This window comes from Carassius auratus, unplaced genomic scaffold (assembly GCF_003368295.1).
Source record: "Carassius auratus strain Wakin unplaced genomic scaffold, ASM336829v1 scaf_tig00030068, whole genome shotgun sequence".
Classification (NCBI taxonomy): Eukaryota; Metazoa; Chordata; class Actinopteri; order Cypriniformes; family Cyprinidae; genus Carassius; species Carassius auratus.
The window spans coordinates 94390-111503 of NW_020525825.1; the positions used below are offsets into that span (position 1 = coordinate 94390).

Here is a 17114-nt window from a genome sequence, read left to right on the forward strand (position 1 = left end):
TCTGATTAACGAATCAGTAATTAATAGCAATCAGTTGAAAGAGGTAGTTCCCTATTAGCTGATTGGTAGATACTATTTTTGTATATATCCCTCATATAGTGACTAGTGTTTAATGACTGGCGGGTTTCCATGACTTTCAATTTAGAATGAATGGTAACACTTTATGTCGGTAGTCCACTTTAGACATTCTACTAACAGTAAGTAACTTTGCAACTACATGTCAGCTAGCAGTTAGTAGAGTATTAGTAGACTGTCTGCTTAATATCTTCTTACACTTTCTTTGCCAACTTATTCAACTAATCCTAAAACTACCCTTACAGTCTACTCTGAGAGTTAGTAGACATGTATTTGCTAATAATGAGATTTAGATTTACTTTATTATACAGTACGTGTACTTACATGCACGTATAATGTACTAAACAGTGTATTTATCTAGGAAAGTTCTGATATTAAAAGGTAACCACATGGGGTAGGGCTAGGTTTAGGGGGAGGTTCAGGGTTAGTAGTTATTACATAGTTATTGTAATTACTATAATAAGTACATAGCATGTAGATGAGGAACAGGACAGTAAAATAAAGTGATACCGATTTAGTTGATATGTAGTTGACATTTAGTTACAAATTTATTTATAGTTAGTAGAATGTCTAAAGTGGACTATCAAAAAAAAGTGTAACCGAATTAATTATACATTTTGCATCATTCATTTATTATGAAGCTGTATATAGTAGTTCTACTAGAACATACAGTATGAAAATAGTGCTATTACTCACTTATTTATTAATCAGAGTTTCTTGTTAGTTGATAGTAGTTACTCAAGAGTTAGTAGTGCATTAGACATTTGTTCTAATAATATATGTAACAAATCCTATAATGAATCATTTAAATATTTTACACCTTTACAGCATAAAAAAAATAAAAAAATAAAAAAAAAAAAAATAATGTGTATTATCCTAATGGAACTCGGGCTAAGACAAAATATTATTCTTATTAAAAAACCTACTCATGCTGGACCCAATAAATGTAGCTGGGCTTGTAGAGGAAAAGGTTGTTGATATAGTGCTGGTGTCTGAAAGAGGGAATTATAATATATTGATAAAATAATATAAACGTTTTGAATAAAAAAGTCATAAAGAATAATATTACCTGTGCAGTATCCTGAACACCAAAATGAATGTGGCTTGACAAGTTCATAAACATAGTAATCGCCTGGGCAGGCTTTGACTCGGATGGGTGTTGATTTGAAATCACAGCAGCCATATTGGCTGCCTCCACACACCTCTATGGTCACCACTCCATCTTCTATCTGAGGATGAGGACCATTGAGCCACAGACCGCTATATGTGTTACAGCTGCCATCAGAAACACAGCTGTCTTGCATTCGGATGTTCGTTCCATTGTAAAAAAGTCGATACCAGCCGTTCCAGGAGAAGTTTTCATCACAAATTACAAATCCAGTTTCATTTGAAGCTCTCCAGGGACGATCCAGAGTTTCATAGTTATAACAAGGATCATTATTGATGTTGTTGAAAGTAACTGATATGGAGAGAGAGAGAAAAAAACATTGTTAAGTGAAATGACTCTGTATTTATTTGGATTTCTTATTTAGTTAAGTTTAATTAGGGTGTTTTTTTCTAGATTTTCTTTTCGTGTTAGTTAGATTAGTGGGTTCCTTCTTCTTTAGGTTGGGGAGGTTGGTTTTGTTTATTTCTTTTTTTTTTTTGGCACCACTCTAGTTCCTTTTTCCCTAATTCAAATTGTAAGTTTTTCTTTATTAGTTTTTCTTTATTTTTCCATGTGCACAGTAAATTGCCCACACACGCTGCTTTGTGGCTCTGGTTTCGGGCTAATAAACAAATTAATGCTATTCTAAAGGTTTCCTTGGTTCATTCTGCTTATCCTTTTGCGCTGTTCCCTAGATCCTTTTAAGGGTCGTAACAATGCTGTTTTACAGGGTCATTTATAAAACATAGTGCATAATCATGACATCTCATGGCTATGTGTATGTGTGTGTCTAGTCTAGCTGGTTTAAAGCATCCATGTTCCACATAAAAGCTGAACATTGTTACTACCTGTACATATTATACAAATGTATTGGAATATCAAAGTAGAGCTGTAACAAAATGTAATTATTTCATGTAGGGGATTAATAAAGTCATCCATAAAGAACACACAAGTTAAAACTGCACCTGCACAGTATGTAGGAGAAGGGATTGACATGTCAGGTTTGACGAGTTTATAGACGTAGTAATCTCCTGGACAGGCTTTGACTTGAATGGAGGTGGATTTATAACTGCCACACTGGTGGTTGTTCCACCGCCACCACCACCCCGCCCAAGTTGATGACCCCAAGACTTCACGGGTCACCACCCCATCCTCAGGTTTTGGATGAGTGCCATTGAGATAAAGTCCAACTTGACCACCACATCCTGTGAAACTCACGCACCACTCAGACAGCAGAGCACTTTCTCCATTCAAATACAGCCGATACCAACCACTCCATTCAACAAATCTGTCATCATTGTAATAATATTGATAGTTATTGTGCAAGTCTCTCCATACGTCAACAAGAACACTGTAACCAGAGCATGGTTCAGAGCTGGGAGTTTGGGCTTTTATGAGAAATGGGTAAAGAGAGAGAAAAAAAAAAAGTTACAGCAAAGGGAGAAATGTATTTATTTTTCATAATAAAGATTCCACACTGTTCCAATATGGTCATTAAATTTGGGGATGGTGGTATGTACATTTTTCATTATTGTATTTTCCCTAGACACAAATAGATTCAAACCACTATTGCTTCATAAATATCTGCTTATACATTCAAAAATAGATCAATACAAGACATAGCAAATTACATTCTGCAATGGTCTGTGGCATGGTTAATTATAATAAAAAAAAAAAAAAAAATGAACATACAATTTAAGAGCTTACCTGCACAGTAGGTCCCAAAGCAGAAATTTGGTTGAACAAACTCATAGACATAGTAATTTCCTGGGCAGGCTTTGACATTAATGGGATTGGATTGGAAATAGCAGCAGTCATTGCCCCAGTGACCACAGATATTTCGGGTGACCACTCCATCCTCGACTTGTGGATGTTGACCATTTAGCCATAGTGGGGCGTGAGTGCCACAGCTAAACTTATCAACACATGTTTCTGGCATCTGACCGCTCTGGCCGCCAATGAAGAGACGATACCACCCAACCCAGGTGACACCAGCATCACAAAATATGTAGGAAGAATAATGATTGCTAGTGGATCGCCAAGAATCATCGAGCACAGTGTAGTTATAGCAGGGGTCAAAAGATATTGCTTCTTCTGTGGAAACATTAGCAATATAAATGTATCATTAGTTAAACAAACCAAGTAACAACATTTACTTTACCTACATTTACCTAACATTTACCTACAAATCTAGGTTAATTAAAACATTTTGTCTTCTTAACTTGAACATTTTCTTGTTGAGCTACCTGTTACAGATTGAATTTATACATACTGTCGCCAAAATAATAGTAAATTAGAGCATTTTCCTTTAAATTACTTGAGCTTAGTTTACACAGAGATCTAATTTTATTACCCAAGAGCATTCATTTGGACTACATATTAATTCAATATAAAATAGCAAAAATAAATGTCATTAAAAAAAATTACCTGGGGTTGTAACAGACAAAGTACTGGATTCTGTGGGTGGAATTGTCACCGTTGTTTCAGATTTTGTTGTAGATGCAAGCTTGGTTACATCTGCAATGTAAACAATAATAATTTTAATTAAATGTCAATAATTTTATAACCTAAAATATGAATGATCAAAGCATGTAAAAAAAAAAAAAAAAAAAAAAAAACTACCTGCACAGTAAGATGCACAAAATGTTGGCCCGACAAACTCATACACATAATAGTTTCCTGGACAAGCTTTGACTTGTATTGGATGAGATTTGTAACCACAGCCATCATTCCAAGTGGAACCACACACTTGCCGTATGACCACTCCATCTTCCAGCTGTGGGTGAGGGCCGTTGAGCCACAGAGGGTAAGGAGTGCCACACATGCCATAACCAACACTTGACTCTGACATCTGGACACTCTGACCATTGTAGAAGAGCCTGTACCAGCCGTTCCAGTTGACATTATAATCACACATGTAATTGTTGTAATAATTGTCAGTGGCTCTCCAAGGATCATCCAGACTGGTGTAGTCATAGCAGGGATCAGTATTTGGAGTGTTAAATAAAACTATAGTGAAAATATAAAGAGTAAATGCATTTAAGATGTTTAAATCCATTTCAAATCAACATCAGTTGAAAAAAAAACAGTGTAGTTTTTAATGAAAGGTGACAATGCAATTAATAGTATGACTGTACCTGCACAATATACAGGCACTGGGATAGATGGTTTTGGCCTTAAAAGTCTGTAGACATAATAATTTTCAGGACAAGCTTTGACTTGGATTGGGTCAGATCTGTAGTAACTGCACTGGTCATTAACAGAGCCATATATTTCACGAGTAACAACTCCATCTTCTGGCTGAGGATGAGGACCACCAAGCCACAGAGAACTAAAACCTCCACATGACATTTGACTGAAACACCACTCAGGCATCTGTGCACTCGAACCATTAATGAAGAGTCGATACCAGCCATGCCATTCAACACGCGTGTCATCATGTCCAGACATATACCAAAGTGTGCTTCTCCAGTAATTGTCAAGAATGTTGTAGTTATAACATGGGTCATAATCTATATTGATTTCAGAGAGAGACACAGAGAGAGAAAACATACATAATAAAATCTCAACAAAATTAGGAAAGAGCAAGCGGTTTCATTGTTCTATTTATTAGTCAAACACCCCTACTTTTAAGTGGGCAGATTTTGGCCTATACACAAAAATAACGAAATAAAAAAAAAAAAAAAAAAAAAACATAATCTAGAAAACGATACTAATCCACTCCAAAATGTTCAACTATCCCCTGAAAATGTCATTTATCCCACATACAGTATCACTTTGAAGAACATGCTTTTCATGACTTCTTGTAAACTAGTCTCATTGTACTAATGACAATGTTGAGTTTTAACTATATAAACGTACTCAAAGTCATGCTGAATCCAGGACTGGTAGCTGGACTTGCAGTGGAAACCAGAGATATTGTGTTGACATCTAAAAAGAGGAAATTAAACATATTACTGAAATCATTTGTAAAAAAAAAAGTGTTAAAATAAGATATTAAATAATATGAAAACATATTACCTGTACAATACCCTGAACACCCATATGCTAGTTGATTCACAAGTTCATAAACATAGTAGTCGCCTGGGCAAGCTTTAACTCTGATGGGTGTTTTCATCAAATTATAGCTGGAATGCCATGTTCTTGTACAGACCTCCATGATCACCACTCCATCCTCTACCTGAGGATGAGGACCAGTGAGCGAAAGACTGTAATCGGTGTTACAGCTGCCTGCATTAACACAACTCTCTGGCATTCGGATGTTCGCCCCATTGTACAAAAGTCTGTACCAGCCGTTCCAGGAGAACGATTCATCACAAATGTAAAATCCAATTTCATTTGTAGCTCTCCAGGGACGATCCAGAGATTCATAGTTGTAACAAGGATCATTACTGATGCTGTTGAATGCAACTGATATGGAGAAAAAGGCTGTTTGTGAAATCACTGATTGAATGTAAAAAGTGTCAGCTTATTAAAATAAGACTTCGGGTCTCATTGCTGTGTCTCTTAGAATATACAGAATTCATGAAATGGAAATTAAAAAGTTGACACATACCAAAATATACACACAGAGAATAATCATGAACAGTAATCTATAGAAAGCAGTATACAAGTACCTGCACAGTATGTTGGCCTAGGGATTGACACATCAGGTTTGTCAAGTTTATAGACATAATAATCTCCTGGACAGGCTTTGACTTGAATGGGGGTAGATCTAAAATAACCACATTGGTTGGAGCTCCACAACAAGCTTGAAGATCCCAAGACTTCACGGGTAACCACCCCATCCTCAAGTTGTGGATGAGAGCCATTGAGATAAAGTCCGACTTCACCACCGCATCGTGCGAGTGTCACACACCACTCAGACAGCTGAGCACTTTCTCCATTCAAATACAGCCGATACCAACCACTCCATTCAACAGCAGTGTCATCGTGGTCATATGACTGGCTGTTCTGACGCAGGTCTCTCCAATCGTCATTGAGAATATTATAATCAGAGCATGGGTCAGAGCTGGGAGTTGTGACTTTTGAGAGACAAAATATGAAATAATGAAGGGATGGGTTTTGGCTATATTCATGTATGTATGTTTGTGTGTGTGTTTGTGTGCATTATATATATATATATATATATATATATATATATATATATATATATATATATATATATATATATATATATATATATGTGTGTGTGTGTGTGTGTGTGTGTGTGTGTGTGTGTGTAAAGACCTCTAACACTGGCTTGCTCTATTCTTTTTTATTCTATCTGTTTTTTTTATTATTATATTATTTAAAAGCCCATGCTACGTGTACTGTGTTACCCTGACTGAGACTTGTTATAGCACTTATATTTCATTGCTCTTTTTGTTGTTTTTGATTACTTCCACTGTCCTCATTTATAAGTCGCTTTGGATAAAAGTGTCTGCTTAATGAATAAATGTAAATGTAAATATTTACATATATATATATCTGTGTGTGTGCGTGTGTGTGTGTGTAGAAATATGGCATTATGAGTTATAAATTAAATAATATATTTTCTGTAACAGCAGCAAATCTTTTTGAAAGTAAAACATCGTTAACATATATAAGGTTATTTTTTTGCTAATTGTTTAGCTCTTTAATTATCCTTTGCTATTGTTAGTTCAACAACATTATGTCAGAGGACAGAGAACATTAAATTACCAGTCGGGGTGGTGTGTGGCGTGACATCTATAGAAGTGATATTCGTCAGTTCTGTAAAGTTTTGGATGAATATTAGTTAAATACAAAAACACACTTATACAAGTTTGAATGTAAATATATTTACCTGCGCAGTATGCCACATAGCAGAACACTGGGTTTATGAACTCATACACATAATAATTGCCTGGGCATGCTTTCACTTTCATAGGATTAAACTCATAATTGCAGCAGTCATTGTTCCAGTGGCCACAGACATGACGGGTGACCACACCGTCCTCGACTCGTGGATGTTGACCATTTAGCCACAGTGGGGCAATAGTGCCACAGCTAAACTGATTAACACATGTTTCTGGCATCCGAGCATCCTGGCCTGCAATGAAGAGACGATACCATCCATCCCAATTAACACTAGCATCACAATTGTATGAATAGTGACTGTCTGTTGCTCTCCAAGGATCATCCAGGGCTCTGTAGTTGTAGCAGGGGTCAGTGCGGAAAGCCTCTGTAACAAATAACAACAAACACACAAGATGTTTAAGTGTAAAGATAAGTTTGTAAAACTACAATAAATTTCAGTACAGTGCATGTTAATTCAGTAAAATGAAATATGCAGGCATAAATATTGTGTAGCTCAACATGAAATTTAGCAAAGAAACTAATACTGCATTTGCAAATTTGTCTTAGCACAAATGGTGTGTTGACACACTGTACTAAATGTAATTTCCTGTCAAAACGTCAACAGACAGTAGAGGGAATAGCATACTACATTACCAGCCAAAGTTGTCTCTGGAGTGAAAGTAGGAATGCTGATGCTATTGTTCCTAACATCTTTAAAAAAATAAAATAAAGTTACTGTTAATTCATAAACAGCCAAAACAATATATTAGTTACATAGTAAAAAAAAGCAACATGTATTTACTTCAACAGTATGCAAAAAAGCAAACTTATAAATGTAATGCATAACATGGGTGAATGCAGATATGCTTACCTGCACAGTAGGTCCCATAACAGAAATTTGGTCTAACAAACTCATAGACGTAGTAATTGCCTGGGCAGGCTTTCACTCTAATGGGATTTGACTGGAAACCACAGCAGTTATTCCACCAGTGACCGCAGACATCTCGGGTCACCACTCCATCCTCGATTCGTGGGTGTGGACCGTTTAGCCAAAGTGGGGCGTGAGTGCCACAGCTTAGCCGATCAACACATGTGTCTGGCATCTGAACGCTCTGGCCATAAATGAAGAGACGATACCAGCCCACCCAGCTGACATAAGCGTCACACATTAAATTGAAGGTATATCGATTGTCTGTGGCTCTCCATGGCTCATCCAGCGCAGTGTAGCTATTGCAGGGGTCAAAGTGGAGGGCTGTGAAAAAAAAAATATTTGAAAATAAGTATTAATATTCATAGAAAAAAAGAAAAAGAAATACTCTTGTGGTGTAAAATCACCCTAGAAATTGAGGTTATTATTATTATTTTTTCTAGACTCCCCTACAAGTTCTGAAGTCTGTGATTATTCATGGCAAATTGTAAAGCTGCTATTTATTGAGAAGGAGGAAAAAAAAAGCAGCCAATGAGCTTTCCTGAAAATAAAACCTAATCACACAACATTCTTTAGTTATGAGTTCAATACCTGTGTCTGTGACAGACGGAGTAATGGATTCTGGGAGTATAACTGCAACTGTTGTTGTAGGTGGTGTTGTAGATGTTGAGCTGCTGAGGCTTGAGACATCTGGTACCGGGAACATTTTTTTGTTTTACATCAAAGTCCATCATTTTCAGTCATAACTAAGGAGAATAAAAACTCCAGACCAAAGCATGTACATGATGAAAATGTGTTTACCTGCACAGTAAGATGAACACAATTGTGGCCTGACAAACTCATACACGTAATAGTCTCCAGGACAAGCTTTGACTCGTATTGGATGCGATTTGTAATCACAGCAGTCATTCAATGTGGAAATGCACACTTGTCGAGTAATAACTCCATCTTCCAGCTGTGGGTGAGGGCCATCAAGCCAAAGTGGTTTGTCTGTGCCACACATGCCAGAACCAACACATGAATCTGGCATCTGGACACTCTGACCATTGTAGAAGAGCCTGTACCAGCCGTTCCAGTTGACATTATAATCACATATATTAGTGATATAATTATAGTCAGTGGCTCGCCAAGGCTCGTCGACACTGTTGTAGTCGTAGCAGGGATCAGTATTTGGAGTGTTGAATGGAACTGCAGTCAAAATATAAAGAGTGTGTTATAGGTATTGTGGACGAAGCATGCTCAAGACTACATGATTTATACCATTTACAGTATCAATAATAGTTCTGTAAATATATATATACATATGAAAGGTGACTATGATTTTGTAAATGATGAAGGAGAATAGCTACCTGCACAATATACAGGCAATGGGATCGATGGCTTTGGACTTTTAAGTTTGTAGACATAATAATTTCCTTGACAGGCTTTGACTTGGATTGGGTCAGATCTGTAGTAACTGCACTGGTCATTAACAGAGCTGTAGACTTCACGAGTAACAACGCCATCTTCTGGCTGAGGATGAGGGTCACCAAGCCACAGAGAACTAAAACCTCCACATGACATATGACTGAAACACCACTCAGGCATCTGTGCACTCGAACCATTAATGAAGAGTCGATACCAGCCATGCCATTCAACACGCGTGTCATCATGTCCAGACATATATCCAGATTGATACCAGTAATTGAGTGTGCTTCTCCAGTAATCATCAAGAATGTTGTAGTTGAAGCATGGGTCATAATCTATGTCGATGGCAGCTGATGAGATCAAAGGAAAGAAGTTATATGTCTTTTCAAATCCTGACATTTTGGGCTCACTCAAGGTTCTTTTGAACAGGGTGGAATTTTTCTTTTTTTGCCTAAATATCTTCTTCTTTTTTTTTTTTTTAAAGTACTGCCCTTCTACAGAAGATAGATAGGCTACATGTTTCCAAGAAGACAAAATAAGTTAAATATATCTTATTATGATCTTCAAATTCAGAAACTTTTAATGCATGGGTTTCCTTCTGGAGCATCAGTGAATGTCTGAACCTTCTGCAATAGCTGCATATGACTCCCTTGGTTGTCCTCGGTATGAAAACGTGGATCTTAAAATCATATTTATTGTTGGAATGGGTTGAAATACACAAATGCTGGAAACCTAAAGAATATGTGGGACCTGAATGATTTGTCTGCAGAGCAGCGGACAGTTTAAATGTTCAGGACAAGCAAGGAATAAGTGAACAACTATAAATAATAATAATAATAATAATAATAATAAAAACCCTGTGGATTATTCAGGTAACAACACAGTATTAAAAATCAAGGGGCTGTAAACTTTTGAACGGGGTCATTTGTATAAATGCAGCTAATATTTTCTCTTGTGCACTAAAATATTTAATGTGAAATCTCTTATTCTGATCAGTACTAAATGAACAATTACCTGCATTTTGATTGATCCCGCCTATTTTGGTAAAATAACATTTTGCAGGTTCTGAAAGGGGGACGTAAACTTTTGACCTCAATTGTATGTATGAACATTTGACAAACTCGTTTGGTATAGTCTCTTGACTCTAAAAAGGCTAGTTCACCCCAGGCTCTATTATTATAATGATTTCTGTATTAGAGACTATACTACACTTTTATAAAATTACATATTTTATGTAAATATGAACCAGGGCCGGCCCGCAGCATAGGCGATATGCAAATGCTAAGGGCGCCACTCATCCATAGGGGCGCCAGAATGAGTGAACGAGTGAATTTTTTATTTTTATTTATTTTTTACATATTTATTTATTTGTATTTTTTATAATAGGCTACTATTTAAAAACCATTAATTCGAAATACTCCGGCTCTTCAATCTTCCCCCGCCCATCGAGTGCTTGAAGTGCGTCAGAAACAGAGCGCGCGCACGATCAGTTGTTGGTAATTTGCATAGACAGTATTTGTTGTGTAGCGTGCCCGACGCCGCATCCAATGTCGACAGCACTGCTTTACACAGCTCGTAGAAATGGGCCTGGCAGCTCGCGCCAGTTCTAGACACGGTGAAAGTTTCCTGATTGTGACGGAAGGCCGAATTTACATGACACATTATAAATGAGCATAGTCTGCGATAGATACAGTGCCAAAAAGAAGAGAAGAGGATAAAGACAGAGGTAAAGAGATGTAGTGAAAGAACAATTTATTGCATAGGAGTAAGATACTATAATTTCATGGCAGTTATTTTTACCTTAAACTTAATGTTAGCAGTTGTTCTGAGTTCTGAGTCCCCAGACTGTGATTTTGTACAATCATGTCAGTTTTAAACTTTTAAGACGCATTTTTTATTATCACTTTTTTATTAATGTTTTACTCTACAGTTGTGCAGTTTTGGGGGGATACATTACAGACCAAAAGTTTGGAAACATTACTATTTTTAATGTTTTTGAAAGAAGTTTCTTCTGCTCATCAAGCCTAAAAATACAGAAAAATGTAATATTGTGATATATTATTACAATTTAAAATAATTTGTTTTCAGTTTATTATACTTTAAATTATCATTTATTTCTGTGATGCAAAGCTGAATTTTCAGCATCATTACTCCATTCTTCAGTGTCACATGTGACATCCAGTCTATCACATGATCCTTTAGAAATCATTCTAATATGATGATTTATTATGAGTGTTGGAAACAGTTCTGCTGTAATGTGTGTGTGTATGTGTGTATGTGTGTGTATATATATATATATATATATATATATATATATATATATATATACATATATATATTTATGCTAAATCATGAACACAATGACAGGGTGAAATGGGCTGTGATGCACGGGCCGGCCCTGATATGAACTAAAATACAGCTGTAAACATAACTGCCACACACATTTCAAATGGATTTTGATTGGCTTCCAAAGTTGGTTTGGTTTTAACCTGTTAGAAGTCTGAACCATTTTATCTTAGATCAGAAAAATTTCTAAATCTGTAGAACATTAACATATTTTGAGATACACCTCACCTGTTTTTGTCCATAAAATGTAAAAGGTACAAAAATGAATTGGTGTTCCACAGATTAAAGAATGAAATGTGTGAGAGTAAATTATTGACAGTTAAAAGAAAAAAAAAAAGAAAGAAAAAAAGAGTTTCAAATTTCAATGTCTGCTATTAATTATTCATATAGCAACCTACACATGGAAAGGCTGGATCCACTAATCGTAGATGGACTTGAAGTGGAAGTTGTCAGGGATATTGTGCTGATATCTAAAAAAAAAAAAAAAAAAAAATCATTTTAATTAAATTTGCAAACTCATTTTTATTAAAGAAAAAAAAATGAAAAGCTAGAAAACCAGTACCTGTGCAGTATCCTGAACACTCATACTGTTGATTGACAAGTTCATAGACATAGTAATCGCCCGGGCAAGCTTTGACTCTGATGGGTGTTGATTCGAAAGAGCAGCAGTCATATAATGTGCTTGCACAGACCTCCATGATCACCTCTCCATCCTCTATCTGAGGGTGAGAACCATTGAGCCACAGACTGTAATCTGTGTTACAGCTGCCTGCGTTCACACAGTGCTCTGGCATCCGGATATCCATTCCATTGTAGAAAAGTCTGTACCAGCCGTTCCAGGAGAAATATTCATCACAAACGTAAAGTCCAGTTTCCTCTGTGGCTCTCCAGGGACGATCCAGAGATTCATAGTTGTAACAAGGATCATTGCCAAATGCAACTGTCATGAGGAAAAAGGTTGTTAGTGAAAGAACAATGTGTGAGAGCAGTGTTCATTCTATACTGAGTTAGCTTCATTTGTTTTGAGTGTTCCTCTAATACAGTGCATTACTATAGTTCAAAAGTATGTCAAGTGGGTTTTTAAGAAATTTATACTTTTAATCAGCAATGATGCATTCAATTAAAAAAGACATTCATAATGATACAAACAATAAATGATGCTATTGTTGCAATATATTGTGCATGTGTATTTTTGATCAAATAAATGCAGCAAGAGACTTCTTTCAAAAACATTAAAAAATCTTTTGAATGGTCGTGTACATATATAATTTCATACATGTCATACAAAAGGTTTACTTTCCACACACACACACACACAAGCACACACTCTCGCAACTCACACACTGCACATAGAACATCTAAAGAATATCCATTGCTCAAGCAGTTTCAATTTAATAATTCAATAAAATATTTTGTGTTCAGACTACATGAATAATAAGCTTCAGTTTTGCACAATGAACAGAATAAAATGAGTTATGACCAAATGTTCAACAATTTTATTACTAATTCAGTAAATGTGGAGTAAAACCACTGATGAAAAAAAATAAATAAATAATATTGACAAACGAATTGAAATTAAGTCTTGTTATAATAATAAAATAATATGATCTGAGCAGGTTAAAGCATTCTTGCAAGAAGCGAATGACTCTACATGATGAGTGACAGCTTAACCTTTTCTAAATGAAGAAGATATTCTGGGAACTAATGATCTTTTATCATTTCTTTGAGATGTGCATTACATTAGTTTTACATTCCACATTTAATAGGCGCTTTTATAATACAGTATATCCTAAGTTTGACAGACAATTTTTATTAATTTTTATTATTATTAATATATATAAATTATTTAATTTATTAATTAAGTAAATTATGGCAAAATGTTTGGAACACATTTTACATTATTATTAAAAGTGAGAAATTGAAAGGAGAAATTGTCAAGAATCATTATAAAGCACAATGAAGGACCCTATTTGAATGAAACTATTACCGTTAATCAACAGGAGTTGTGACGCACACAGTGAGATTAGAAACCTCATTGTGGCAGACTGCTTCTGGGGATGCCAAAGTGTCAAAGTGATCTGTAAAGAAAAATGTGCATATGTTAATAAACATGCACAGATTTATGTATTTAATTATGTAAATAACTATATAACACACAGCGGGTAAAATAAGTATTGAACACGTCACCATTTTTCTCAGTAAATATAAGGTGCTGATTTTCACCAGATGTCGGTAACAACCCAAATAATCAATACAAACACAGAAAACTAAACAAATAAGTTCAGAAATTAAGTTGGTGTTGGAATGACACAGGGACACCAGAAGTATTGAAGTATTGCTAGCTTTAAGAAACCACCTGTATGGAGAAACTAGTGGCATTCATTGCTCAGGTGTGATTTTTGGCTCCTTCTTCCACGTGAATGGTCTTTAAATCATGAAGGTTCTGCGGGCCTCTTCTATGAACTCTGATGTGTAGTTCTTTCCATAGATCTTCTATTGGATTCAAGTTTCATTCTCTGAAACAAATTGAGGCTTCCTTGGCTGTGTTTGTGATTATTGTCCTGCTGAAATGTCCACTCTTATTTCATCTTCATCCTGGTTGGTCTTGGGACTAACCCAGCTAATGTTAATTTCCACTGACAGGGGGCAGCATTGCTTTCTGGGTCAATATCACCAGAGTGCCTTTCAACCCTCACATTACTACAAAAAAAAAATGTGTAATTTTAATTTCCCATTCGCTTTATGTCATGTCATAAATATTAGACACTTGAGTGAGTACTATAGAAACATGGATAATTAGGAGCCATTATTCGAAGCATAATGCATAAGATGTCCACCCTGTCATGGGCATTGGCCTATATATTACTGTTAAATACATTTTCACTTCAAAATTAAGATCCAAATTATTTTTTTCCTAAAGGTATGTTGTGCCTTTTACTAAACAGGGTTATTTGTTTTCTTTCAAATTATAAATACATAAAATATTTTATGTAAACCACGTGTTTTTAAATAAACTCAATTTGCACACGTATGTATTATTTATTTTTTTCTTATTTGGATAAAACTGATATTTAAATACATTTTGTGTGATCCCTCTTATTTTGGTAAAATAAGATAATTTTTTTAATGCATTTGTTGGTATGTTATTGTCCCCACACCTAGCTATTGAACACACTTGATTATATGGATATGATAATATGGATATGATAATTTTAAATATGCACATGACGGGATGAACACATTGCAGAACAGACAAAGTATGACAATGAAACATTTATTTAACTTCAATTTTTTATATATATAATAATAATAAATAATATAATTATATCCTCAATCACATAATGTGTATGCAATAAGCAAACTCACATGAAGAAAATGTGTCATCTGAAAAGTCACCAACTTAACTATTGAAATTCCCGCCACTGAAGACACACAAAAAATCTGCTGTCCTTATGTTACTCACGAGACAAACTCTTCATTTTTCTTAAATAAAAATATTTTTTTTTTTATAACCAAATAATTAATACACTCAAATAGATTCATCTTTTATTTAACCAAATATTAATAGGATATATTTTTATTTTATTTTATGATTTGAAAATATTATATGCATCCTCTTACACACACACACACACAGAATAATCAATAAAAAATATATCTAAATAAATGCTTAATATAACACACCTAATATAAGCCTAATATAACACACCCTTACAGTCATTTTTTTTGTTAAGTTATCATCGGAAATGAGTTATTTATGTACAGGACACCAAAAGGCACCCTGATATTGACCCTTCTTGACTGATAGATTTCAGCTGGTGTCTTGTCATTCAAAGCCTCTTTGCACCTCCCTTTCTTCACATCCTATACTATTTCCCCTGTGTCATTTCATTTTATTACACATAACTTAATTTCAGAACTTATTTATTTAATTTTTTCTTTGCAAGTATGGATTACTTGGGTTGTTACCGACCTCTGGTGAAAATTTCACGTCAACAGCAACTTTAGAAATATATTTACCGAGAAAAATGGTGACACTGTTCATTACTTATTTTACCCGCTGTTCAAGCAAACAAACAACACATGCACACTCAATAGTATTTGCAGACTCGAGATACATAGAATGTGTAAATATCTTTGCATTTTAGGACAAAATATCAAGTGGCGTTTTTAGGAGAATTTGAAATATGAAGTAATACATATTCGAAATGAGGACAAGTCAAATTTGTGAAACGTACACATTTTGGATATTTTTTTACTTTTTTTGTGGTGACTTGATTGCAACTGACTTGGTTCATCCAAAAAGTCACCATGACCAATTAGTTAAACACAATTGATAAAGTAACTCTCTCATAAATGCATTGTATTTCCATTAAGCTACCTCGATTACAATTGCCAATAGTTGCTTTGCCTTCTTATATTTGCACTCCAAAGTGGTGAGAAGCAACATGGATTTGTTAAGGTTATTTAGTAAAATATTTAAGACGTTAATTTGCAGTGAAGGAGTTGCTTGCATCTTAAAAATCGCAACTAGTATTCCACAACTCTTGAGATTACCTCCAGAGCAAATTATTAAAATGTAGACAAAATAAGGTAAAATAATAAATAAATAAATAAAAATCACAAAGCTAATATGCATGAAAAAAGCATTTGATTTGAAGTATAGAGTCAGATGGCAAGAATGCAAAAGTAATTTCACCTGAGATGAAATGCTGCTGCAGAGCAAATCATGGGTGATTCTCTCCCCAACAGTTCAATCAGAACACAGTGTTGCTGAACAGAACATCTCAGTCTTATATATAATTGATAAATGTGGGCGGACCATGACTGGAACAAATGTGCTTTCTCGAACTCAGTCTTAAACCAGTTCGTCTATTCGTTCAATGCATGGCATGTTATGGGTCATAGACCTGCCATTTAATTCTTTCACTTCCTTGTATGCTTATATAGCTTTGCCTTAGACACGTGTCCCAAATACCATACAATATTACAGTATATACACTATGTACTCAACCATCTTGTTTATGACTCTTATAAAGTTATTTTATCATGCATTTTAATTATTATTTTGGTTCATTAAGTGCATGATCTGGGTATTTAAAGTGTACCTTTTCTTTTTGGTGATAGACACACACACACACACACACACACACACACATATATATATATATACATATATATGTATACAACACACAACCTAAAGATCTGTGGATACAGGTCGATCTCTTATTACAAACTAACTCCTGGTCAAAAATGCTGCAAAGCAACTTTCAGCATAATGACAGTTACTTGGCAGTCATAAATGATTGTGACTGGCTGATCAAGATTCTTTTATTCATATTTTAAAACCAGATAAAGAAAAAAACAAGACAGACACCCACCCACACACAAAGAGAGAAGAAAAAAAATATC

General features: G+C 35.1%; 3 protein-coding genes across 3 annotated transcripts in view; all 3 read right to left on the minus strand.

The window, feature by feature from the left end:
* The window catches only part of LOC113080019 (IgGFc-binding protein-like), a 29059-nt gene extending 26459 nt beyond the window's left edge, over positions 1-2600 (minus strand). Inside the window, 3 exon segments of the mRNA XM_026252261.1 lie at positions 1002-1067; positions 1145-1534; positions 2188-2600. Coding sequence (XP_026108046.1) covers positions 1002-1067; positions 1145-1534; positions 2188-2218 — 487 coding nt within the window. The 5' untranslated portion in view covers positions 2219-2600.
* A 180-nt stretch (positions 2601-2780) lies between these two features.
* Positions 2781-6250, minus strand: LOC113080020 (uncharacterized; the record flags this gene model as incomplete). Its single annotated transcript, XM_026252262.1, has 8 exons — positions 2781-2806; positions 2930-3316; positions 3650-3739; positions 3845-4231; positions 4360-4734; positions 5084-5152; positions 5243-5632; positions 5839-6250. Coding segments are annotated over 8 exons (2136 nt in total), but the record flags the coding sequence as incomplete, so codon positions are not given.
* A 628-nt stretch (positions 6251-6878) lies between these two features.
* LOC113080021 (uncharacterized) lies at positions 6879-16524 on the minus strand. Its single transcript, XM_026252263.1, has 11 exons — positions 16402-16524; positions 13690-13780; positions 12265-12642; positions 12101-12172; positions 9299-9706; positions 8751-9137; positions 8541-8639; positions 7893-8273; positions 7676-7732; positions 7029-7406; positions 6879-6955 (listed from the first exon to the last, which is right to left on the minus strand). Exons 2-11 carry the CDS (start codon positions 13736-13738, stop codon positions 6879-6881), a joined length of 2286 nt encoding a protein of 761 aa, XP_026108048.1. The 5' UTR covers positions 13739-13780; positions 16402-16524.
* Positions 16525-17114: the final 590 nt, after the last annotated feature.

What these genes read in the sequence shown, in the direction of transcription:
- LOC113080021 (XM_026252263.1), bottom strand. Translation starts at nt 13,738, where the DNA reads ATGAGGTTTCTAATCTCACTGTGTGCGTCACAACTCCTGTTGATTAAC. An exon ending in TGGATCCAGCCTTTCCATGT is followed by an intron (nt 9,707 to 12,100) that starts GTAGGTTGCTAT and finishes TGATCTCATCAG; the next exon opens with CTGCCATCGACATAGATTAT. An exon ending in CTATGTGGCATACTGCGCAG is followed by an intron (nt 6,956 to 7,028) that starts GTAAATATATTT and finishes AAAACTTTACAG; the next exon opens with AACTGACGAATATCACTTCT.